Source organism: Aythya fuligula, chromosome 12 (assembly GCF_009819795.1).
Source record: "Aythya fuligula isolate bAytFul2 chromosome 12, bAytFul2.pri, whole genome shotgun sequence".
Taxonomy (NCBI): Eukaryota; Metazoa; Chordata; class Aves; order Anseriformes; family Anatidae; genus Aythya; species Aythya fuligula.
Genome location: NC_045570.1, coordinates 9123157 through 9149369, shown reverse-complemented (window position 1 = coordinate 9149369; position 26213 = coordinate 9123157). Strand labels below are relative to the sequence as shown.

Sequence of the window (26213 nt, the reverse complement as noted above, 5' to 3'; positions counted from 1 at the left end):
GTTAATATCCTCACCTTTAACCTGATCTGTTCTGGCATCCGTTCAGCTTGGTAAGTTAACACAACAGGATCACAGTACCGACGACCCTCTTGTCTAGCATGTTTTCTGAGCTCAAATTCCTGGGGAAGAAAGCCAAACACTGGATTTGAGACACAGTCTGGATGCATACGAACACGTATAAAAACCTTTCAAAGGCAGCACTCCCATACTTACAGTTGCTAGCCTCTTGTCCATTTCAGGGCCTGCCTTTTCCACAGCTGTCTTCTGGATAAAGCAGCACGCTAGCTCGCAGTTATCCTGTGCTAGCTGGGCAGCTGCTTGCTCCATCATGTCCCTCTGTTGTGGGGAGGCTGCCTATTGAAAAGCAGGACAATCAGTGAAAGCTGTACGTTTTTCCTGTACATAGCCAGTCACAAAATCTGCACCACTGCACATACAGAATGCCAGCACAAAGAAGAAATGCTCCTAAGAAGAAATGCTCTTAGAAATGTGCTATCTTGGCACAGAATAGTCAATAATAAATTTGTTTTTGCATAGCTTTGAATAAAACATGTAGGCAAGAAGACAGTGAAGACGTTCAACAAGGAACAAAACAGCAGGAGGTTCCCCTTCCTTCCCACCAGCCTACCTCCAGAGTCTGACTGAAGCTCCTACAACAGATCCTAATACAGGAAGAGAAACCCTTGCACCAAGGCCTAAAGGTTTTTCTACCTCCGAGGTTGTGATCAGAAGATATAAAGGTGCCTCAATACAAAACAGTAATCCCAAGCATTTTTTCAGTGGGTTCCCTTTCTGATATTTTTCATTTCCCTGGGAGTCTGCTTTAAGAGAAAACTGAACAGATGGACTTATTTTCCAGGGTGCAAAGCAGCAACTTCCATTGGAATACACGCATAAATGCAAACTCTCCGATCTCCTTGGATTTCCTTTCCCATTAAGATCTACCTTACTTCATTAATTTCTGAAAACTACACTGTTTCTTTCAAATAAAAGGAGTCCTTACCTCATTAACACACTGCATACGGTAAGCTAGATGTGAATTTTTAAGATGCCTTGTACAGCACTTCTGCAACACAGTGTGCTGTGTAATAATGTTGTAAGAAAGCTTCCTTGGATTACAGCTGGACCTGTATAAATACCATACATCTTCAAGGGACTATTACATTGCTACGTTTTCATAATTCACTATATCTTGCAAGCATACAATACCCTACAAACCACATACAAAACCATTGTAGCATTTCTCCAATTGCCTCCCTGTCTGAACTGTGGTCAGATCTGACGAATCTGAACCAAAATATTTATGCCCCTCTTAACAGAGGCTCTTTTTCTTATGGTTACTTGCTTGACAGCCAAACTCTGATTATTTAATGAAGGTGCTAACAGCAGCCCCTGGCTCAGCTCTCACATTAAAGCAGAACTATCCCAACCTTAATTTGTGTTTAATATTGATAGCTTGGGTCATGAACTTGTCATACAGCTGTGCTACATCATCCATAGCCCAAGATTGCTGCTTAAGAGGACGCAACCAGCTCTTGATCTCACCAGTCAGGTTGCTTAACGCTCTGAATATGAAGGGTCAACAGGGTTTGAGGCAGACTATCCATCCCGTACTTAAACGCTCTGTACACCCTTCAGACCTTTAACTGGCTCAAGAGGGCAGGTTTTATCATGCAAGCGAGCAACTCCATTGCAAAAGGACCTTCCCATTTTCGTTCCCCATGAAATGGGCAATAGTGACACACCCTTAAGAGGTAGGCAGTCCTTCAACTTTTTTAATCCCTGAAAGCATAGTGAAGTCTTGATCTTTCCAAGATATTCTGCTCTGTGCCTGTTGTGACACTGATTGCAAGCATAAGCCTTCTGGGTTCTGACCAGCAGTTCATGAATCATATTCCATTTAGCCAGGAGTGGAAAGTTACCTCTTTGGCTCAAACTTTTCTTGTTCACCAGAAGACTTGAAAATATCCTCTAAAAATGCTAGCTGTTGAGAACAATCTTAACTACTAATCTGCTAACAGCAGAACTGAATGAAATCTACCTGAAGCAGACAAGCGTACTGAGATAACCCATCACCAGAAAGACCCAGAATCAACTTAATCCTCCCCATTCTAGCTTTTCCATCTCAAAAGCCGTGGGAAGATAAGCACTTCAAAGCTTCTGAGATGCGATCAAACTCAACAGCACATGTGAACAGCTCAGGGAGCTCGCAGGCGATGTCATGATGCCCACCTTTCAGGTTGAAGACTACACCACATGAGCTGTAAGCAGTTTTGCCCATTGTAATTCCGCAAGTCATGAGACTTGTCTGCTAAATTAATCTCCACACTAGTTAAGCCATGTAATGTTAATGAAGAAATCTACACTTAAGAGAATTGATTTGCTAATGCTGGGTGTCTACACTTCCTGTGAGGTTGGAAATAAGCTTCTGACACAACGTGACTCTTACCCTCAGCGCAGTAGCAAAGCTGTTCTTCAGGTTGGTAGCTATGCTCATGAGCAAAGGTTCCCTGCAGGTAATCATGGCCATCCCGGCAGTCAGGTTCCGCATCATATGGTGTGCGGCCACACGCATCCGCGACTCCTCCGAATCCAGCGCGAAGTCCTTCCTGACTATCTGTTCGCACGTCGTCATGGCAATCTTGATGGACCGATCGACCACGGGATGGACGAGCTCTTGCACTGCTCGCTCAATCGCCTGCCGCACGCACTGCTTCAGCTGGGGGTGGGCCTGGAACAGCGGGATCTGGAGGAGGGTTAGGAATGTTACGTTAGAAGAGTACACCAGAATATCATCTACTCTAGATAGTCACATTTTTCAAACCATTTTTAACTATACTGTCACAGATCACATACAGTGTGGCACTTGTGTTCCACTTGCAGTTATTACAAGATCTATTTGATAATTCCGAAACTGCAACGCTTGCCACGCTTTCTTCCAAAGCTGCAGCTGAACACTGACTGGTAAAAAAGACCAAGGAAGCTCTCCTTGAGCTAAAGTCCTGTGAGCAACTACCCCAACTCACATTTATTGATATTAAATTAGGTATTAACATATGTCACGGTGAAACTTGAGAATCTAGTAACTAACAGTTAATACTAATAACTTCCCAAATTTTCCATCTGGTTATTTGTTAGCGTTCATCCTCCTTATTACTTACTTCTGAGAAGCAACACTATACAGAATAGTTTGAACTTCTACCAGGTCTAACACTTACCGTAGGGTTTAAAGTAATGTGTGGAGCCAACCCTCCTAAGGAATAGACGTTGATGTCGTGGTAACTGTACTGGGGCTGTGGAGGAACTGTGGCTGTACAAGCGGTGCTGGTAGCTGGAGTTGTAGAAGCAGCTATAGAACACAAAAACGTTTATATTGAAGCATTACTGAGAGTGGTTATAATGGAAGCATATACCTCTAATTTAAATCAGAAACTGATTAAGAAACAAAAGTTTGCAGTTTATTCATGAAGCCTCCTAAATGTAACTTTTTTTCCGTTTCTGCAATGAGTAGTATCAAACTAACTTCAGTACATCTTAGCAGAACTGCTTTGTACAGCGTAGTTTAAACTCTGCTATCTCGTTCACAGATCTCCCTGCTTCTGGTCCCTTCTGAAGGACAGTTACACACAGCACATGCAAAATTAGTCCTCAGGATGGCTTCTATTCCTTTCTCATCTCCAAATTCTGTATGCCTCCATCTATTACAGGAACATTCAAGTGTTCTTAAGCACTCAGCAATATTACAACAGGGTACATGGCTTCACATTCTTCTCTGCAATAGCATAACCTGTGTTTATTAAAACTTGTACAGTGTGGTTCTGAGTTCTACCTGGAATGTACTTACTAGTTGTTGTGATGGGTGGTAGCTCTTCTGGCTGCTTCACATCTTTCTTTGGAGCAGAGAGCTGCTCATCCAGATTTTTCAGGCGATCCTTGTCTTTCAGGAGACTTCCAGGTTTCAACTCATTGATGTCTAACGCAAGATTCTTGCAGAGCACTTCAATCTCAAACTTCAGATTCAACTGTACAACAAATCTAGGTTAGGTTATGTCACAAGGAAACAACCCTGAAATATTTATTGGCTGCTCAACTACCAAGCTTCCCAGCCTATAATCCACTGATCTCCCCCCAGCATTTTCTTTTTTAAAGACTTGGATAGTGACTGAGGATTAAACAGGCATCTTGCACATGCACACTAGCCTCACAGGAGTAAAGTTTCATCCAAGTTCTACTAAGTTAGTAATGCCCAGCTTTCCCCACACTAAAGCAAGAAGTGAAATTTGGTCCCACACAGAATCTATCTTGACTGCTATGTCAGGAAAACCTCATGCTCAGTAGGTATAGAAAAGAAAGATGTTTACTTTTAGGTCATGTTCTTGATGTAGCTCAGCTAAAACATTCATAATGGCCATCGTCCACGGGTTTGGAGGCCTGAAGACCTGCAAGAGAAAATGGAGCAGCATTACACAAAAATTCTTGAATGGCTTAGCTAATTTGTAACTGGGACTTTTTGAAGCACAGCTATGTGTGTGTATTGATAAGTGCAGTTTGTAGAGCTGTAATTAGGGCTGAATTTATAATTCTGAGTGAAACTAGATCAAGAAGCAAGCTGAACACTGAACTGGAAAAACAATGACTTGGCACTTCTGAGATCAGCTGTTCAGCTAAGGAGAACAGAGAGGAGCTGATCAGGGACAGGAGGGGCATATCAAGTGCAGAGGAAAATGAACAGAGATCCTAGAACCCCTCCAATGGCATCCATCCATTTCTCAGTGGAGTTCTGTTTGGGGATACTGCAATTCGGTTCAGCCAACATTCTTTTAAACCGCAAAAAGCTGCACAACCCACATACTTTCTCTCACTTGAGCAGAACTCACACTTCAAGCCCTGATCTCTCTTCTCCCCCTCTATGAAATTTCATTAGCTTTCACTTTGTAAAAATAAAAGTTAATTTCTGAAATGCTTATCTTGCCAGTCAAACAATAACTGTGCCAGCACAAAGTCACTTACCACACTCCTGACACTGGATTCTAAGACTTTGGCAACAAATGGTACTACATAAAGCAATTCCTGCTGTCCCTTAACATATGCTTCCAGTAGCAGCGATTTCACATCCAAATCCTGAAAAATACCATCAACAAGTGATAAGTGGAAGAGGGCAGAAAAAACACCAAGACACCACAAAAATACCACTTACATGCTATTTCCTTATAGGATATAATGGCAAACTTGACTCAAGACAGTCCTTCAATTTTATAGACTGCTAAGGAGCAGTTGTTCTTTTGAACAAAGATTTACATACACGTGTTTTTACATAGAATTACTTCCTTCATCTTGGGGATTTAACTTCCCAAACAGCCTATGCTGCTGCTGCCTAACAACATACCGGTTTGTATCAAGCAAAACAGAAGCTCACCGTGTGCAAGATGGGCTTATTTTTAGCCAGTGTAATCATTCCCAGCCAGTGACCAAGGTTCTTTAACAAGGAACGGTCCGAGAAGTTGGCTGCAGCTTTATCTGATGTCAGTAGCACCTAATGAAAAAAGCAACTCAAGCAATGACTAGAAGATAATCACTCAAGGATAAAATCAAACAGTTGGTCTGACTCAAGACAAAAGTTTTAGAACACAGAGTTCTGAGCTAAACGTTACAGAGATTCTCAAAACCAGCCTTTACTTCAAGGCAGCACCCCATAAATCTGTACTGTAACAACTCCAAAATTCCTTTCTTTCAAGAGGATCAGAAAGGATTATACTTTTCCAGACCTTACAAGTTACTCTTGTCAAGATTGCTATGTCTACTCGGTAAAATGCAATTTGTGCGGGCAATGCTTCTTAACGCTTCATCACAGAGCTGAAGGCTACCATCTGCCTTTCTAGTGAAACAATTTAATTCTTATTTCAAGACTTAAATCATGCCCCAGCATTCTATTGTTAGCTCTGTTCCTTAGCTTCAGAGTAGCATCAGCTGAATAGAAGAAGGCCAGCTACGCTCCAAGAAGCCAGGAGATTCTTTTGCACTATAGCGTAACCCATGGCGGCTGGGAAATTCCACCAACAGGTTTAAAAATAGTGCTTGGTAGACAAACTTGTTTCACTCATCTCTTCTGCGCTATCCCTTCCCTTACCTCCTTACCTTCACATTTTTTTAGTCCTCCAGGGATTTTTATTTGTTACACCCCCGTTTTCTAAAACCTTTATTCACTAAAACATTTAATCTTTAACCAAAACATCAGAATGTAAACATAAGAGCCACATTCTCCACACAAAAGAACGAAAGCATAAGCAAATTTTCCCTGTTATAATTTGCAAGCCTCGCATAAATTTAGAATTCCCCCCCCCCCCCAAAAAAAAAATTCAAATGCAGATCTACCCTCTTAATCATTCCTGAACAAAAACAGAACTACCCCAGTAATCACAAAGATAACCTGTTAGCTGAAGCACAGATGTTCCACATCTGAAGATAAGACTAATGTTCTAAGGAGAACAGCACACCTCTAAGTCTTGAAATCTACCCAAGGTATTAGAAATCTTGCACTACTCACCTTGATGTTTCTGTAAGTTTCATTCAGAACCATTTTATTAAACTCTGGATTCTTAAGAGTGTCAAGGAAGTTTGAATATAAGCTGTGAAAATTTGGCTCAATACTGACTCTTTTCATCACGAGATACTGCGATACCCAAGGCATGAACTCTTCTTTCACTGTCTCCTTCAGTTCTTCAACCTGTCTCCACAGGAGAGAAAAAGCACACCACAACAGATATGAGAAGAGGACCACAAACTCATGGGGTCCTCTGTTGTTTTTTTTTTCTTTTAAACAGCTCTGAAATCAGTATTTCATTACCCAAAGATCCGGTCAACCAGTGAGGACTTAATCATAAAGTAAGTGAGGCACAATAGTTTCTCTCCCCTCCACTTCCCATCTTAATAGCAGGTAACTTCAAAATCTAGGGCTGTCAGTAGCTCATGTTAAGGCAGTCTGTCCATAAGACAGATATCATATATGGCAGCAGTACTGCAAATTTCTACAAGTTCAGAAAGCTACCCCAAATTCCAGCTTGAAATGCAAGAACCTAGCAGCATAACTGCAATATCAAATTGTACCCTACCCATTTATGACGTGAATGTTTGAACAAACTTGTGTCTACTAGAAGTACTTTCCTGAAAAAAAAAAACAAAACTAGTATTTTACTGCAAAAATATCTGGCTATAGGAAAACAAGGTGACTTGTACAAGTTGAGTAAGATTAAGAATCTTTCACTTGTCCCTCTTTTCCCTGAAAAATTGCATGTTCAAAGAGGTTCAAACAACAAGTGATGGAACTATTTCCATGAGTGACTCCCCTCCCTTTTTTTTTTTTTTCCAAATTTTATGAGTTGGAATTTTTTGAGAAACGTCACCTACCACTTTAGAATGGAATTCCAGAAATATATTAAAATTATTTTTACTAGTGTTCTTCCATACTTGCCTTCTGAGTCATGTTTGACTGAGACAGATTATTAAAGATGAAAGCGATTTTTTCCTGGACATTTTCTGGAGGTTCCACAATTCTCTCAGTTTGATCTGTTGCTACTAACAGCGTATCAATATTGGTGGTATTAATGGAAGGCTGTAGGGAAAACAAGAAGGTAAGAACAGACAATACCTAGAAGTAACATCAAAAGACAGTTTAACTCCATTTTGTCAAGTGAAAAAGAATTGAGCTTTTTCACATAGTATCTACTGCCTCTGATGCATTTTTAGCAGCATTCTGAAGTAATTTTACTCTACGATGATCAAGACTCAGCAAAACAACTCTGCTGTATGAAAATCAACCCCTAACACTTCTGTTCATATACGGTAGGTGCCATTCCAACGGCACCCATCATGCTAGCAGTCTGCACACAGAGTTAGTCTGAAGAACATGACAGTACAGCAGCAAGCAGTACTTGGTACAACTTTAAGTCTCCAAGAGCACTTCAATACTAAAGTAGCAGAGAGGAATCCCACAGCTTTATCTGAGACCTTTGTTTTTTGACTTCCACCTCTAATTCAGGGAGCTTCTTTTAAGAGAAGCACCAGCAAGCAAGACAGACTTGACTTGTTGGTACATCTGTTACCCTACAGTCACAGCTCTACGTGTCCTCAGCGTACATGCGGGATCAAACATGCTCCACGCTGTGGAAGCACCCATACATCAATCTGTCAGCCCCGCATTAACTCTGACAGGTAGTTAAGAGTTACATCTACATAAGGGACTTAAGATTTGAGAAACCTAATGCAGTTAAATCTGCTAGGTCAGACATCATTTCTCAAGTCTTAGGCAGGATAGTAAATGCAACTGCTTCAGGAGTCCTATGGCACATCATTAAGAGAAATTAATTCTGTAACTGTCTCGCTAACTAAAGCCACAAGAAAACCACCTTGCTATGCCAAAGTAATTTCACAGTTTCCTGATTAAAATGCATCCATACAAAAGCATGGGTCATATCTGAAAAGCTTATATGTTTTAGACAAAAAAATATCGAGCAACAGGACTACGGCTTGAAAACTGGCAGTACAGAAATTTAACAGGGTTTTGTCTCCATGTACTCAGTCCAGATCAACAACTTAACTGTTACCTCTCCTGTGAGGGCTCTGAAGTCACAGAATGCTTACCGGCACATCTTTCTTGAAGCTGACTCCAGTTGGTCGAGTGATTGTGATGGTTTTTGCAACAGTGGTGGTGGTTGAGGTGGTTACTATAGTGCTGACTTGGCCAGCAATAGGAGCTTTTGCTGGAACTTGGGCCTGGGCCTGAGCCTGGGCAAGTGCAATACTTCCAGGGGTGGTGATTGATCCCTGCATCTTCACAGGAGGATCTCTAGACTGCTGTCCATATTCTATGTACTACAACAGGGTAAACAAACACACAGGAATTCACATACAGCAGTGTAAATAAGGAACAAGTTTTAGCACGAGCAGTATAAAGTATTAAAGATTGTCAGCAAACATTTAACACTAATGCCATTAAGGCAATCTGCAAAATACCATCAAGCCCCTTTATAAAGGGCATGCCTTATCACCATTTACTTCCCTTCTTTCTGGAGAAGGGCCAGAAGCTCTACCCCTGACCTCAGCAAGCAGTTATCTAGTGTCAAGAGACACAACATCCTAAAACATTTTACAGAGCACTACCCAGGAAATCCCATTCCTGCAGGGTTAACAGACCAAAACAGAGGGACTGCATAAAAAAATGTGTATCCAAAAATGTGCTACAAAGCCAGGAAGAAGTCCTCCCCCCAAGGATCCCTGCAACTACATAAAAATGGTAGTCTGAAGTTCATAATGAATAAGTAAAAACCACAATTTTTAAAACCTGTAAAGGAATTCTGCAGCAGATTTTCTTTTTTCTCTACTTAAATGTGTTTACCCAGGTATTTGTAACATCAGACAGTCATCCCAGGGACACAATCCAAAATGCACCAGTGAAGCTGAGACTGCTATTGAGCTTCACAGTTTCGGGTAGATGAAGTCTCACTGACCAAGCTGAATGTTTTTTTCTTATTCAGATTATGCTCCCAAACTCTGCCACTAGGATTAGTTTTTCCTGTATTTCTCCTACCCATGAAAGCCAGACACCGCATGATCAACACTATTTTTACTCTCTGAACTACAGGGTATTTCCATTACTTTGATCAAACCTGCAGGAATTAAGTTTTTCTTGCCTTTATCTGGATTTTGTTATCAGGTCTGAGTGTGAAAGTATAAACACCTCTGAATACCCTCTATTTTACAGAGAAAGCACAAATCTTTAAGGGACTGGAATGTGACTCCATGGAAGCACTTTGAAATCTTTGTGCATGGCCATGTGTCCTGGTTGATCATGCAGTTAAACTCAAGCAGCTATTTCACTGCAAGCAACCCCAGCAGGTTTACAGGAACAGAAGGGCATTGAACAGCCACCTTCACACTTCAAGAAAGGGCATTTGATTCTCTGCACGTGCACTACCTAAAACTGTGGCAGCTCAGACCATTTCTCCAATGGAAAACAGCAAATCTGTTCAAAAGATTTCAAAACCACAGAAAGCCAGTGCACCAACGTGAAGCACTCACCTCCTGTAAGTGATGAGGGAACTGTATAAAGTGACTAATAGAAGCCAAGTGCTGACAATACTGGGGATAGTCCTTCAATCTGTCAGAAATAATACATGTTAGTCAGCAGCGTTAACCCTGATCAGAAACAATACTAGAGAGCAATATAAATATAACACTGGTATGTCATTCCCATACTGCATCAGAATTAGTTCTGGTCTGCTCACAGCAGCTGTGCTATAAACAACATTTTCTACAAAGCAGTTTTTGTTACAAAAGCCCTTGAAATGAATCCATTTAAGAGCAAAACACAAGGTCAATTCACAGCAATCCAGCTTAACCTAAATCTCTATACTTCTGACTGAATACACAATTGCATTTATATTCAGCTTTCACAATAAGATTATTGCTAAGTGATTTGTAGACTGGCTCACTGTTTTGAACAGCAAATGAGAGTGCCCTTAACATCAAAGACGAAAGCTTCACCTAGGCACTCTGATTATTATAATTCTACTTCTGAATGCTACACCATTACTACTCAGTGAGAGCAAAATCTTCAGGTCCCCCTTAAAGAGGTTTTTAAGAGAAGGAGCAAGGTGGTGGTTAAACCTCAAGTATGTCAGCCTCCAATGCCTTTATTCATCGTTGCTAAATCCGCAGCTACAATATCCAGCTCTGAATGCTGCAAGCAGCAGCTTTTAGAGCAGACAAAATACCATAGGGCAAGAGGTAACACGCTCCTTGCTTTTGAATCCACGCTGCAAGTCCACACATTTCTAGTCATTAAATAATTCCAAGGAACTTTTTAATACATTTCAAGTATCTTCCTCCAAAAATGGGTGTGCATTTTGTCCAGCGTGTAACAATCCTGCCACAACTACAGTCTGCCTTGGGAGCTTTCTCTGCATGCATTCCAATTAAGAATTTGAGAAAGTTTTTTTTTTTTTTTTTTTGTGAGAAAGTTTTATGTGTGTCACCAACCCACAGCTATTGACTTTCTGGAAGATTTGGGCACTGGAGTAATACCCTTCATAATCTTAGACAAAGTTAAAGTCGAGCATTCTGAGTAACAGACGATCCAGATGCCATACTGGAGATTCAAATTCAAACCCAAGCTTAGTTCCTACCCAGTCTTTTTACTAATGAGTAGTGCAAATGGCACTATCAGAGGGCACCTGTTAAGAATATTTATATCTACTCCATTTCTAACAAGCTGACAACTTCAGGCAACTCAACATATCCCTGAATTATTTTTATAAAGGGAGGCCACTAAGTTTCAGCATCTCAGTTTGTGCCATATTTACACAGATACTGAATTTAATACTTGGATTTCAAAAGAACCTAGCCACCCCTTTCCTAGCATATCACCATTTTGTTTCAGCTCAGCATTTATTAAAGGTAACCCTGAACTTGATATATGTACATTTCTAATATATATAAGCAATCCTGTAGTGCATAACCAGTGCAGGTTCAAGGTTAACAAGACATTGCACAAATTGTTGGGAGTATTACCAAAAAAACACTCACCTATTTTTAAATCTATCTAGTGCAGCAATACCAAAATAGTACATTTTGGATGCAAAAGGCTTTCGTAAGGCTTCAAGAACATAGCGCAGGGCCAGGCCCAATGCCATATAAGTAACCAGTCCTTTCTCTATTATCCCACCAAAGAGGCAGGCTGTTATGTGCAGCTCTTTATCTGGGTACTGGGGAAAGAAACGGTATTCCTCAAACAAATTCCTCAGCATGCAGTTAAACACTTCTCGTTCCCGTTTAATGTTGGAGTCCTTAAACCTCTGCAGCATTTCCAAGACCTGCAAAGAAATTGGAAACTGTTACTACCAGATTTGCTTTATTTCAGCCCTTCTGCATCTACAGGTTAAGAACACAAGTAGCTAAGGTAGACTGCACTACAAATCAGACTGCAAAGTAAGTGTTTCAACACGAAATAAATCTCATTTTAGCCAGTAGACACCACATCACTACAATTAGCTTTATCTTTACACTTCAGCTTTGTTTCCTTTATTTTAAGTAACTGTCCTTAAATAAAATTTCTTGCTACCTCCTACCTCATTGCTTCAAAATTGGAAGATGTTGAACATTAATTTACATTTTTCCTATAGTTTATAACCACATACATACATTAAATTAAGTCTGAAGTACTTCAGAGAGCAAGCACATCAGACTGATATGCTTCGATATTCATGGTTTGGTTACAACGAAAGTCATCATAATGTAGAATTGAGGACATTTTTATATATTTAGAAGTTGCAGTCATTTTTATATACTTTAAATACATCCAAAGTGTAAGCATAACTTAAGCACTTATTCTGAATATCCAAGCTTCCACTCCATACTGAAGTCTTGCCACCTGTGAGACTTGCATCATTTTAGGAAAGTTAGACGGCTAAAAAATTCAGTGCGCAGGATGGAAAAGTTAGATGTAATGAGGAAGTTCACCAACTATATAGGTCTCTAGACAGGTGATGCAACTGCTACAGAACGGAACTTACCTCATCTACAGACATGGTCGGATGTGGTGGATGGTTATAAATACGCTGGAAGTAGCTGTTTGCCTCATCATCTATTTCTTTGCTAAAGTGCTGGTTAGCCTCTGGCCACACCTGAGATAAGTCAGCTGTTAAAAAAAAAAAAAAAAAAAAGGGACAGGCATTACCTTCAACTCCAAAGGGTCAGGATTTCATCTAGTCCTTTTCAACTCTTCCACAAATCTATACAAAGCCTGCTAGTTTCTCGTAAAAAGCAATTTCTTAACCTTTCTAGCTGACAGGAGATCTTATTCAAAAATTTGTTTTCAAGACACTTTTGCAAAAGAACTGAATCCTGAAGATGGAATTAGCCTCATACTATTGTACTCCTAGAACCCACTGCAACCCAAGCTAGCCTCAACTGATACCTAAACCAAATGAATGTAAAACAGACTAGAATAAAGCATGCTACACAACACTAACATGCAGACAAACTTTCACACAGACTTTCAGGCCAGCCAGTGAGCTTCAAGCAAGTTTATACTGAACGCTCAAGCCCAAAAAGAAAAAACAATGGTCACTAAAGCTGCCTTCACTGTACATCTATGGACATCTGCAACTTTTATGGAGCAGCTATCAAAGACAACAAAGGTATGTAACACCAGCAAGGGGGAAGATTTAGCATATGGCTAGACCTCCTAAAGAGAACATTTGTTTGCTTCAACATTTCACTGTGAACTTACTTAGAGATATAAATACGCTAAGGATAATGACTCAGTTTTAAGGACCAAATCATTCTTTAAAGAAAAAAGAAAAAAAACAATCATATTCCTCCCATCAACCTGTTAGTCTTATTTCTTTCCAGTGGTGTTGCCCAATTCACAGGTCTCCTACATCAGGACCTTACCCAGGTAGTTTTGATGAACTTTGTTACAAACAAAACAAAGAACACCCTCTTACAATAAATATGTAACTCTCCAAAAAGCAGGGTAACACTTTTGTTCAAAACACAGCACAACAAAAAAAGGACATAGAAAGAGACTGTTCATGCAATTCCTTGACATTTATATTTACTCTGGTAGCTTTTTTTTTTTTTTTTTTTTCTTAAATCCCCTCCCAGCTACTTGGCAAGCTGCTAGTATAGAAGTTCAGAAGCACCTTTTCCAGCCCATCAGTACAAGAGCCACATTTCTACTATTTGTCACCTTCAGGTCCACACCACCCCCAAAGGAAATGCAGATTAACTGCAGACCACAGTCACACTTCACAGGCACAGACAACACTACCACTTACAAGGTTTCATCTTACTCTGCTGGAATGTAGGCTGGTTCAGTCCAGATGTGCTCAGCTTCCTTTGCACGAATGGGTCATTGTTCACTGCAGGGAGGCCCAGGGCTCCAGTTCCTATACCAGTCAGGCTACCCGTAGTAAGACCACCTACTGAAAAGCAAACAAGGCATCGGTCATCTCAGCTGCACCCTTCCTCGTACGCATGTATCACTTTCAGCACCTTGCTGTTTCCAAGAAATGTTCAGAGCCATGCAGCCTCCAAACTATCCAGTATCAAACAGTTTTCTCCTCAAGCAATTCCTTATCTCTGTCCCAACCTAAAACGATGCATCTAAAATCCATCAAAAACAAAACTCTTGACTCTCAAATTTTATATCTACTGCAGTTGCAACATTTCAAAATGCTGTTTCAGCAGTGACCTAAGGAGCAAGGGCTGCACGACTCCCTCCCACACAACACTGCTGCCTGTCCAGTATTTCCAGCCACAGCACTGACAACGGTCTTACAAAACACACCCCACAGACAGCAGTACCTGGAAGTTGTGAAGAGAGTCCTCCAATGCCACTGAAACCTGTTGTCTGGTTTTGGGTGGAAAGAGGGGGAAACGCTTTTGCTGGTGACTGAGGAGTACTGAACGCAGAGCCCAAGTTTGGAGGGAAGCCTTGCATGCTCTGGGTATGAGGAGCAGCTGAGCCACCTAAACTAAGAGATGCCATGCCCGCAAGCGAGTCGATCTGAATGAAAAAAGGGAAGATTATACACAGACAGACACAGACCGCAACCAAGCTCACTCTTTGCAGGTTTTGTATGAAGACAGCTTACATATTAAAACATCCTGAAAGGAGTTTTTCTGCACGGTCACTTTAAATTCTGAAGTCATCCAGATTACCCCAAAAAGGCTGTTTGTCTATAGAATGCTATTTCACTTATTCCTTTACAATCCCATAAAATCCTACTCTGTCAAAGGTTTTACAGAAAGGCTGATTGTTCCCTAGTTTCTAATTAAGTAAAACACAACAGTAAACACAAAAAGCAGTGTGTAGATTTTTGTGCTAGAGCAGTTTAAGCTCTGCGGTTTGAGAGCTCACCAAGACTTAATCAGGCTAACAGAATATTTAACTGTCTGAAGGATCCCAGTATGTCCACTTTTCATAGCTAAACACCTGAGAACACAGCCACCAATAAAAGCCATTAAGATCTGGGTGATGAGTAGGAGGGAAGGCACAGTACCAGCAGACATAGCAATAAATTAAGAGCTCCTGTCCAGGAACTGCAGAAAACTGTTATCTATCCAAAAGATGGCATGGATTCAGACTCACATCTGCTGCCCTACTTCTTCACATCAGTTATACGCAGCAGGTTGCCAGGATATTTGGTACATTTGATGAGCAACTTCAATAAAGTAACAATTCACATGGATACTGCTCTCTGTATCGAGTTTACATAATCTACTGATGCTTCAGACATTCTTCAATGCTGAATTGCCACTGATTCGTGTGAATAAGTTTTCACTATTTTAAAATCTGCCAGTGAATGTAGTTGCTAGAAGCAAAATCTGTCTGCAATGTGTTGCTCCCAGAGGAGGAAGGGATGATGAGTGGCAGGGAGTAACTTAAATGTACCTTGTTTTTAAAAGAGCAGTTCAGTTGAGAGCTGAAGAGCCCCAGTTATAACAAGTCCTTACGCTCTAGCACTGTTGCTTGGCCCGTGAAGCTACAAACAAGACACATCAGGTTCAAAGGCAGTGCTTAATTCTCAAAAGTCTTAGAAATTTTTAGCACTTTAAAGAAACCCTCAGCTATTTTAAAATACACCAAACCTCTATCACTCTTCAGTGCTCCCATCCTGCTATACTTCCTTTATTTCTTACAGACATCCGTGATGTGAGAGACAGTTCTGAACTACAACCCTCAGGCATTAATCTGCTACAGGAGAAGTTATCTAAACATGCAAGCATAAAAAAACCTAAGGGAGCCAGATGATGTTTTACGTAGTCCTGCTGAAAGAGCTCAAATAGTGCAGCAGAACTAATGTGAACCAATGTTTCTAAACCCACAGCATGCTGTGATTTATCTACTACCTGTACAGGAGAGATGGCATCCAAGCTGCTCGCACTGGGTGGGCGTCCCTTTGGCATGACTCCGGGTGGCGGCTGCCTAGCCTTGTTCATGACGCTGCTGCAGTTGGCCACCATGGTGAGTATCGTCTCTGACAGCTCCTGAGAAACGCTCCTAGAGCAGAGGAGGAGGACAGTGAGGCATCAGCGTTCACCAAACTCACGCCCCTGATTGCTTTCCTTCAGGAAATGGGGCCACATTTCACAAACTGAAGCTGCAAAACAATCCCAGCAGAAACCACACTTGCAACAATTGCGTTACAGCCATTTCACTTGGGATGAGCTCTATTTTATATAGAAGAAAAACTGCAACTATAACAATTCTCTGATAGCATATTCCCCCATTTTTAGTAACTCCAAATACTGTTATTCCAGCAAATAATGACTCAGAGAAAGCTGGGATGTGCATCTGTCTACCTGGCTTCAATAGCCCGTGGCAGAACAGACTGTCTGCAACGCTCTTTGCCCGCTGTTTGGTACAGGCTATACGCAGCTCAGCCTCATGAATTCAAACACACAACAGCTTCTGCTACAATCCCTTGGTCAAATCAGCTCCTCGAGGCTCCTCCCTGCTCCCAGACTTCAACATTCAGGATTGTTCCCACTTGGATGACTGTTAGACAGTTTCTCCAGAAGAGAAATATGACAGGACTAAGAAGCTTGCACTACAGAGACACACACAAATGATGAGAGTTAAATATCCCCCCCAGTTCCACTAAAATTCATCTGCCTGTAAACTGACAGACACGCTTCATCAGACCATCAATAAGCATTTAACCAGAGGCAACAAATCTCTGCTTTTCAAACAAGTTGACTCAAAACCCAGCAAAACAGACTTAGGCCTGAAGGCACTGCACGACTGAGGGAAGCCAACACCTTTCTGAACAACTCCGTGTCTGGCTGCCAGGCTTCCTAAGGGGATGGAAAGCCAGCTCTGCTGCTGCTGTACCTAAAACCACAAACGTACCCATGCAACACTAACATTTCACTCGTGGAAAACACAGCCAACTATTTACGCCTTTCTTCAGCTCTACCTTTTTGCTGAGTACAACTACAGCAGGAAATTCCTTCCTGTAACGGCACAACTGTGCTAAACTCATCTGGAGATTCCTCGTTTTCACTGAATTTTCATAAGTTTTTCACTGCATGGATGTCAGGATGAGGAGGAAAAGGAAGCAGAACCATCCCAGCAACTAGGGCAGGAAAAGCAAGTGCAGAGTAGCCCTCAGCTTTGGCAGCCGTCCCGTTACAGGCTGCACAGGGTTAAGGGCTTCAGCTTGTTCTCCCAAGCCAGTGCTCCACCACACAGTGTGGGAAAAAGCTGTCCTGGGACAGGCTGGAGAAGCTGGGGAGCTACCATGGGCAGGCATCTTTCCAGGCAGGTCAACGTGCATTTCATCAACTGCTCCATAAGCTGGCTCCTCCAAATGTTTTATATCCTCTTACCAGTGCCAAGAGACTGAAAAGCAAGCTGCCTGGGAGGGTGGGTTTCAAAAAGAGATCAGAAACTCACCTTCAAAGTAAGCTCAGCTAAGGAAACACTTTGCATTTCTCCTTGACTCGAGTGTGAACAAACCAAAAGTTTTCTAATCAAGCTGTGAAAGCATTAAAGTACCATTGACAAAAGACTTCATTTTAATCATCTGGGGGGAGTCTTTAAAAGTCCTTTGGAAACAAAGGTGTATATTTGCATGACCATTTCTGAATCTAAAGAATACTGAGAGGCTTCCTTACACAAAACCTGCATTTATTTATAGTTGTTTCCTCTTCACAAGCCATACATCTGCTATAAATGCCCAGCAAGATATTTCTTCCTCTTTGTCATTTAAGATATGGCCTGTGAAACAGCCTGGCCACACAGGGAAACTTTCAAGAAGGTGCAACCAGACCTGAAGACACAACTCTGAGGCACGGCATGAGGGAGGCTCAGAGTTTACGGCACATATTTACCTCCAACCCAATTCCCCAGAACCACAAATCCCCATAGTGTGCTTGAGACCAACTAGCAGGAAGGAAAGCAGACACTCAAATACCACAGCGTGCTTTAAGACAGATCCCAACCTGCTGCAGCTAGAGGTTACCGATCATGGGGCAGCCCACGATGCATAACACAGCTTTAGAATCCTCAATTTGATGCTTATGGTGACCAGTTAGGTCATTCATGCTTTGGAATGAACGACTAACTTTTTGTCCTGCCATTTAGACAGATTAAAGATGAACATTTTTATGTCGAGACGTTGCTGTATGTCAAGATACATACCACAGTATTTTTTAAATAGTACTGAGCTGCAGGTTTTCACAAGAGCTGCATCCGAGGCAAATGATGTGAAGTAGTAAAGAGGGGGGCACGCTTCTTTATTCAACTAGATCTTAAAGCAAAAGTTCACATTTTTTCAATTCTATGTAAAAATATACTCAGTCAGCCAATCTCAGAGCCATTCCAGGAAGAGAACTGGGGGAAAATTGTGGAAAAGACAATTTTGAAAGATGAGTAATGAGGAGGGTCAGGGAACACAGTCGGCCAGCTTGAGGAGAACAGAAGTGTCAGCCTAGAGGAAAGCTCCAGCTTGCCGATGGAGCAACTTCGCATCTCTTGCATTTTTTTTTCCATTTATACAAAAAGAAAACTGCTCTCAATTTCTTTGATTTCTTTACTGTTTCTGATTTCTTTCTGCTTTACCCATACAAGCCAGGAGCACCACTAGCACTCCTATTTTCTACCTCAGCCCACTCCTACCACCCCTCCTCTCTTTACAGAGGTATTGATGCACAAGCAGGGAGGATGCCTCTTCATTCCTTTAGGCACAGGCGGCCAGAAGCATCGCCCTGTCCTGAGGCTGGGACTGAGGAGGAACCACCAGTGCTGCCAAACCGACTGTGCTGGGCATGGGCAGGTCCTGCTGCCACTCACCTCGCTGCAAATCCCTGGGGGGAGGACTTTTCACAAGCAGTTGGTTACCAAATCACACCCTCGGTCAGTAAGGCAGCTTGCGGTGCCAAAACCACCCTGGCTTCATTTGAAAAACACTAAGTAATAACAAGAATGCTTATTTCTTTCTGAAGGCTCACTGTTATGTGCCACAGCAGCACTACACAAACTGCATCAACACAAATAACGGGTCCCAGGGGCTAAAAAGTGTCCCACCTACAGCTTAACTGAAGGAAATGACTCCTAAATCAACTGCCCCCAGGAGCAAACTTCAGGTGGTGAAGCAGAAGCACCCTCCCAGACATATTTAATGTTACTATGATTTTAGTCTCCTGGTCTTTCCAATGCCTGCTTCCATTTGTGACTGAAATGTAAACTAATCCAAGTGAGTGCTTCCTGAAAGAAATTAAGCGTTTTCTCTTTAAGGCTTAAAGAGAATAACTCATGGAAAATGACTGCAAGTAGGTCACATTCTTGCATAAATGGGAATACAAGCGGCTATAAAAAGAAACCAGAAGCTGAGAGAACTGTGCCAGTGGAGAACTGCTAGCTTTTGGATTAACTGAATAAATAAAACTTGGTAACACATTAAGATTCAGAACACAGTGACATTAGATGCAAGTCAAGTCTACAATTAACTATTACATCTCTAAAATCTGGACGTGGCAACACGCAAAATACAGGAATTTCAGTCCAGTTTGTAGTCCCAGGAGATGATGTACGTGGAGTAACAGGCATTTTTTCAGTCCAGAAGATGGACTAGACAGTAACAATTCAGAAACAGGACTTGAAATTTAATTTCGTTTAGGAGAACCTTTTCTCCTAAAATCTTACAAGGATGCCTGAAATTCCCTTGCAGTTCAGGCAGCAATCACAATGTTGGTATTTGTTTCCTTGTTGTTTACGCGAACTCAAAATCATCTGACACTTCTACATCTGTTTCCTCTATCTGTCAAGACATCACTGCATAACGACATAATCCTTAGACCAGCTACCATGCGCTTGGGTATGCCAGACTCCTTAGGTGTCAAAATTTAACACCAAAACCAGCCCCCTCTCCAGCTTCCAGACCCTCTGGCTCTGGTGTCACACTGTGCTAAGCCTAGGGAACTCCAAAACATTGCTGCAGTCAAATAGCACCTTGATCTGACAGCATTAACAAGCAACACCACCAATATTTTGCAACATTTAGTCATTTTTACTTAAAACATTATTTAAAATTGATTTGTCCAGCTCACTTTAGTCTTTCTGTAACCTGCCTCTCCCTCTCGCAGAGGGCAGGTCTCTAGGACCCACACTATTTCCTCCAGGATTTTAGCTAAACAAATTCATCTGCGGAAGACCTTAGCTATTTTCCCATCCTTTGACTACTTTGAGACAGTTGGTATTTCAAGTAAAAACAAGCAAAGTTACGTGTCTAGTTTCAGTCTCAATTGCATTACAATCTCCACCTCTCTTCTAAGCATAAGGAGTGCATTAGCCCTCTCTGCTAGGGCAGCAACCACATATTTGCCTAACATGATCAAAAAACCCTTTATAAAATCATTGTTTCCCATGATGCTGCCCCATTCTGTAGTTATGACTTTTATTCCTTTTTGTCCAAGTCACAGCCCTGCCTCTTATAACTCTCAGCAACCCCTAGGAAACTCCAAACCAGCCGTGAACACGTGCAGTACGAGGCCAGCAAGCAGGCTTCAAGCAGATGACATTCAGGCTTAAGCAACGTTGCCCTTACCCAGCACAAGCTTGCAGACACGCCAACATAGTCGCCAAGGTCTCTGGAGGAAGCTGAGCACTTTTGGGTTGATCTTTTTCCGGAGCAAGGCCACCCAAGATAGACGGACATCTTCTCTTTAAGAAAGTCATGCAGGCCTGGATGAAGGGCTCCTGAGGAAAAACAAGTCAGCTTAATCTCCCAAACCACATCCAAGCCATTATTTCAAACTTGGCAATTGTACCGTGGGAAGAATCACGCTAAGCTATTATAGTTCAGTGAAAACGTTGAACTATCAGACCATGGACACTTTCCACAACCTTAAAGCTTCTTATAAGATTATCAAAGTGACTTAAGCTAGTCACCGATAGAATGCAGAAATAAAAAGAAAAATCCTGCTTTACCCCATGTTCCCGAATTTTATCTGTGAGCCATTTGTCAAGTTTGAGGTATTCCCGTCGAGAGGCAAGTGCAGCAAGGTCAATAACAAAGGCAAATGGAGTACCATTTAGCAGCATTGACAAGGCCTAAAGGAAAAAAAAATCAGAAGACTACTGGTGAAGACACAAGGATATCCCCTTCTCCTTCCTAATCCCCATATAGTTTTTAATAAAGAAGCCTTCCTATCACAGCCTGCTGTGCTTTCTTAGTCAACAAAAAGACTGGTACTATCAGCTTCACAGTTTGCTCGTGGCACAAATAAGAAGGAAGAGCTCTCATCTGAAAGCATTGCATGGGCTTCTTGAAGAGACCTTGTGCTTATGGTTTTAAATTCCTCTGTATGAAAATCTACCAGTAAGTGGCCAAGAACTACCAAGACAATTTTGCAACAGAGTTAGTCAGAATAACCCAGTGTCTCCCTGCCAACAGACCTTAACCACTTCAGAGCCACTCTGAATGCATCTGATCAGCGTTCATCCTTGAACACAGGAACTGATATAACAAAACTAATTTGAAGCTCTTGCACTTTGGGACACCCAATTATTTTGCATCTAACTTCAAAAGTGATAAAGGCCTTTAAGAAGTCAGATGTAGCTTCCAATCTCTTTTGTGAACGTGTAAACGATTGAAAAATAGCAGTATTCTCAAGAAACCCCCATTCCATCAACCTCAGTGGTGCCTCCTTCAAACAAATGTCTGAAGGATATTGTCTACATTCCCATTTCAATGGTATTCAAGGTTGAAACAGTTGAAGCTCTTCCTGGATTTACAGTACATGCATATAGCAAGCAGTTCCATTACACTGCTTCTTAGTAATCCTTACTAAATTAGTCACATCCAAGCTAAGCTTAGCCTTTGTTACAAGATGAGCAAGTCTGCATAAGACACCAGACAGAAAATAATAATGGTGCTTTGCAAAACTCACCTTCAAGTCTTGCGCCACATCAAGAATACGTGACAATTTTGCCTGGTCATACTGCTCCCCTCTCATGTACCATTCTGCCATTGCATGCATGATAAGCTGACGAATCGAAGGAGACTGACCCTAAGAAGAATTAAATTAGGATTGTACTTCATGCCTCTAGGAAAAGGATCAACTATTTGAACATTTAGTAGGATATCTTACCTCTAAAGCCTAACACACAAACATTTACTCTTCAGTTTAGAGCTTAGTTTCTTAGTTGGACTCTTAGCATGTGATAAATAAAACTATCCAGGAGTTCAACTAAAGGAACGATGAACATTCCTCTCAGTTACAGAGAAATAGCTTTTGGAATATGTGAATCACAGAACGTTCTGCCTGCTGTGCTGCCTGAAGCCAGAGCTGCCATGTCACAGCCTGACATTGCAAAACCAGCATCTAGCTTTTTGCTCACACATGAGCAATCAAAGTGCAATTCGAGTAAATTTCTGCTGGCAGCAAGGGTTTTGCTTTCAGTTCCCACATCTGAGGAAGTCAAACATCCCCAAACTGTAGAGCAGCACCCTGTCACATGACAGCTATCACTCTGTACTTTATTTTGGAGCCTAGCCTGCTGAAAAAATTGCATATTCTGCCATTTCAAGACCTTATGCAAAGAACACATCACTTCTATCCCATACCCATTCTGCAGTTTAAAGATTTATACCAAGAAAACATAACATCCGTAGCACTTCAACTAGTGAACAACCATGACTTTGCAATGAATATGGACCAAAAACCCCTGAGGTCAAGCTTTGTATCATCAATTCCACTGTACCTGAAAGGGCAATATATTTTCTCATGCAGATTCCCCTCCCACCCTAGAGGCTTCCTCCGCCTTAAGCTTCTTCCTATGACTTGTATTTACTTAACTACCAGTGGGCACAGTGATGAGAGCCATGATGAAAGGCAAATTATAAAAAAAAGCTATTTATTTGCCCATTAAAAACACAGGGTTTATATGCATAGTTGCCTTCTCTCAGCATGGAAGTTCTCTTTGAAGAAGGACAGCAGCCAGTCCTAAATTTTCAGAAAACTACACTCTCACTACAAATTATGTTACATGCAGTTTCTTTATACCTAGAACAGTCTCCAATGCACTTTGCTAGAAGACAGAGGGTATCTTATTTTGAACCATTTCCTCTCTTACTGCTTAAAGTTTCTATGTTTTAAATGTGCCAGGCTGTCTCTCCCCCTTTGGCTTTCTGTCCCTCCCTCAAACTTTACATTTTAAGCAAAGGTTAAATGCCAGTGAAAACACTCACCTGTCCATGCCATGCATAGTGCAAAATGATGGCCGAGTTGGGATGGTTGCCAAGGAAAATCGGCATGAGCGTGGAGATGAGTTCATGGCGCAAGGTATGCCAGGAAGTGTTGATCTGCAATAAGGCCAATACCAACATATCCGGGCAATGCTTGATAGGAAAACTGAAGAGCTGCTTAACCTGCTCGTACTGTCCCACTTCTGCCAATCGCAACAGAGATTCGATCAAATCCAGGCTCTTCCTAACAAAAGGAAAAAACAAACAGACAAGCCCCCCTCAAAGTTACAAGTAGTTTGCTTACAGGATCCTGGATTCAAACATTTTGTAGCATCAACTGCAAGACTACATAAAGTAACACCCGCTGCAAGCAGCCTGAAACTGCAGCTCCTGTCAAATCCAGTTAAGCCTACAGGAATATTCTTATATATGAGAAGTAACTTTTCTTTTTTTGAAGACAAAAACAAAAATTACACCAATTTAATAGCTTAAGAGCTCTTACTATTCTTTTAAGGAAGATAGGAAAACAAACTTTTTCTAAACCTGACAGTACACACCTGTGAAATCTGAAGATACTTTACTGTTGTCTATTTAAAAGATATAGACATTGCTACCTTCTCCCACTTTGACCATCTTTCCTATCCTTAATTCCTTGAATCAGGCTGTACAACAGGAATAGAAACAAATATCTGCACTGAAATCAGCTACAAGCTATATTAAAAGAAGCTGTAATTGTCAGCTCGAGGAGTCATATTACTCAGCTTTGTGCAATAACTGAGCAATAGCTCTATACATTTATTATTTAAATCCCAGGACTTATTTCATGTAAGTGGAACACGTTTCTCTAACGTCATCCTGGAAAAAGATTTAAATTATCTCCTCTATCCCTCTCCCTCCCCCCATATATTTGGATTCACCAAAATACACTGGCAGAAATTCTCCAGACAAGCAGAAGACTCCATTAAAAGCAACAACTAGCAAAACATTTTCAGATATTATGGAAGTACACAGGAAGTTCTAACGTGAAAACTTCCAGCAAACACTGAAAAATACTGACAGCCGATCAACTGTAATGTACACAGAGCTACAGACATATCATGTTGCATGAAGGTAAAGTCACATTTGAGCAGGTAAGTTGTCTTACTCTAAATCTAGGTAAGAAAAGCAGTTTGGGGAGAGCAGGTTTACCATGTAGCAATTTCTCGATTGTCATCCTCTGGTGGTGCTTTCAGGATGTCTGTGGCAACAGTATGACAAGCGTAGTCAGCAAAACAGAAGATGTCAGGGTTTATGAGGGAATGTTGAATGAAGGAGAGCTGGTGTAAGAGATATCAAAAATAGTTAGTTTAGGTCTTTGAAATTACAGGTTCCTTTCCACTACACCCAGGGACATTTCTGAGAGCAACACAAACCAACAAGGCAGTAGAAATGAGCCAAGATTGACTATAAGCATGTTTTACACCAGACTGAGCTTCACTAGAGCAGAAGAACTACTCTTCCCACGGTTCCTGAGCATGATAAATAAGCGTGTGCCCAGGGCACCTGCCTGCACAGTAGTGCTCTGCAGAGCTCTAGCCTTTGTGTAACCATGCAACCATGTTCTCAACCATGGCTTGTCTGGATATGCACATTACCAATCCACAGCTGCCATTTGTGAAATTCAAGAACTTCTTAAGTTTTGTACAGACACAGACAAAACACTGGTAAACCTACCTGGCCCTCTGCATGTTTCCAAGGTCTGTATATGGCATTAACTGGAAAAACCTCCATGCCCAAGCCTCTCTGGATGCCAAACACCACAATATGCAGGCCCTTGCTGTCACGAATCTGAAATCCTGGGTGGTCCAATTCATAGGTTACTACTTTGAAGTCCAGGCTAGGATTCTGCATCCAGAAAAAACAAGGGACCAGTTAGCCTTTAGCATTACAATCTTTGGTACTTTCTTGTAAGAACCCCCACTTCGTCAGTATTTTGCTCAGCTTAACATCCACCCAACTTTTAGTTGAAGGCAATTTGATTTAAAAAACACAACTTAGATAGTTTTGAGAACTCAATGCAAGTTACTGCTTGAAACCAGCCTGCGAATCTCACCTCCCCCAGCGCCACAGCCAGTAGCTGTTCATCTTTCTAAACATCTCTTTAACAAGTCTTTAAAAAACAAAAAACAAAAAACATAAAACAAAAACAAACCAAAACCAACAAACACCCAAAAATCCACCCAGCACAGTTCCTTTCTTAGCATACTAACTGATTCCTTTTGTAGGCTTCCATATGCCCTCCAACAAGAAACAGAAGGATCTGACCAGCTGCCAAGCACAACTTGTTTTCCATTTGAAGGATTTACAGTGCAAGTGCTTGCAAGCACCTATTAGATTTTCAGCAATAGCGTAAAACCTTCAGGATGAGGGGGTTTGGAGGGAACTATGGCAATTACAGAACAGACCTCTCTTTCCAAAGATAGGTGAGCACCACATACAAAAAGATAGATACTGACTGCTCATTGTGCAGTCAGTATCAATTTCCTGACAAGCTGATGTAACACAGAGTAAACGTGGACCACATCAGATGTGTAAGAAAGGGCTCAGGCATGCTTACACAACTGGAAAGTTAGACAAAAGCATGAAGTGCCTGAAGAACAGACAATACTTCATTGATAACAGAATGAACATACAGGACAACTCACGCTGTTTGTGCTAATAACTGCAGCTGTAGCTTACACGCTATGTGTATGCTTCCATAGAATGAAAAAAATTTAGAGCTGTTTCCTTAAAGGAAACAGAAGGTAGACGCAGTACAGAGCTCTCTAGGAATAAAAATAGTACACCTACATTAGCACGCAAAACCTGTCATCTATACAGCACAATGGGACTCAGATACTGGTACATCATGTAGAACAGTCTAGCTGTATTTTTTGAAAATGATTTGGAAAAAAAATGTAACAGCAGCTCCTTTGTAGA

The 26213-nt window shown here is 41.4% G+C and overlaps 1 protein-coding gene and 2 non-coding genes across 8 annotated transcripts in view; all 3 read right to left on the bottom strand.

Annotated features, from left to right (window-relative positions):
• CNOT1 (CCR4-NOT transcription complex subunit 1) overlaps nt 1-26213 on the bottom strand; it is a 58030-nt gene that overhangs the window by 14858 nt on the left and 16959 nt on the right. For 2 of the 6 annotated variants that reach the window (XM_032195375.1, XM_032195379.1), the window contains exons 11-33: nt 24969-25139; nt 24444-24571; nt 23259-23499; nt 21958-22077; nt 20996-21118; nt 20613-20764; nt 15913-16063; nt 14365-14566; nt 13836-13982; nt 12567-12691; nt 11581-11867; nt 10075-10153; nt 8638-8868; nt 7469-7609; nt 6545-6724; nt 5417-5533; nt 5011-5121; nt 4362-4439; nt 3845-4022; nt 3219-3349; nt 2450-2746; nt 214-354; nt 15-119 (exon numbers count right to left, since the gene is read on the bottom strand). In XM_032195375.1, coding sequence (XP_032051266.1) covers nt 15-119; nt 214-354; nt 2450-2746; nt 3219-3349; nt 3845-4022; nt 4362-4439; nt 5011-5121; nt 5417-5533; nt 6545-6724; nt 7469-7609; nt 8638-8868; nt 10075-10153; nt 11581-11867; nt 12567-12691; nt 13836-13982; nt 14365-14566; nt 15913-16063; nt 20613-20764; nt 20996-21118; nt 21958-22077; nt 23259-23499; nt 24444-24571; nt 24969-25139 — 3636 coding nt within the window. The remainder of the gene's footprint in view (nt 1-14; nt 120-213; nt 355-2449; nt 2747-3218; nt 3350-3844; nt 4023-4361; nt 4440-5010; nt 5122-5416; nt 5534-6544; nt 6725-7468; nt 7610-8637; nt 8869-10074; nt 10154-11580; nt 11868-12566; nt 12692-13835; nt 13983-14364; nt 14567-15912; nt 16064-20612; nt 20765-20995; nt 21119-21957; nt 22078-23258; nt 23500-24443; nt 24572-24968; nt 25140-26213) is intronic. The other 4 variants (XM_032195377.1, XM_032195381.1, XM_032195376.1 and 1 more) reach the window with 2 other exon arrangements.
• Nucleotides 5938-6076, bottom strand: LOC116494223. The gene has a single exon (XR_004253836.1). It is a non-coding gene; the product is annotated as a small nucleolar RNA SNORA46 (small nucleolar RNA).
• On the bottom strand, nt 15447-15582 carry LOC116494224. The gene has a single exon (XR_004253837.1). It is a non-coding gene; the product is annotated as a small nucleolar RNA SNORA50 (small nucleolar RNA).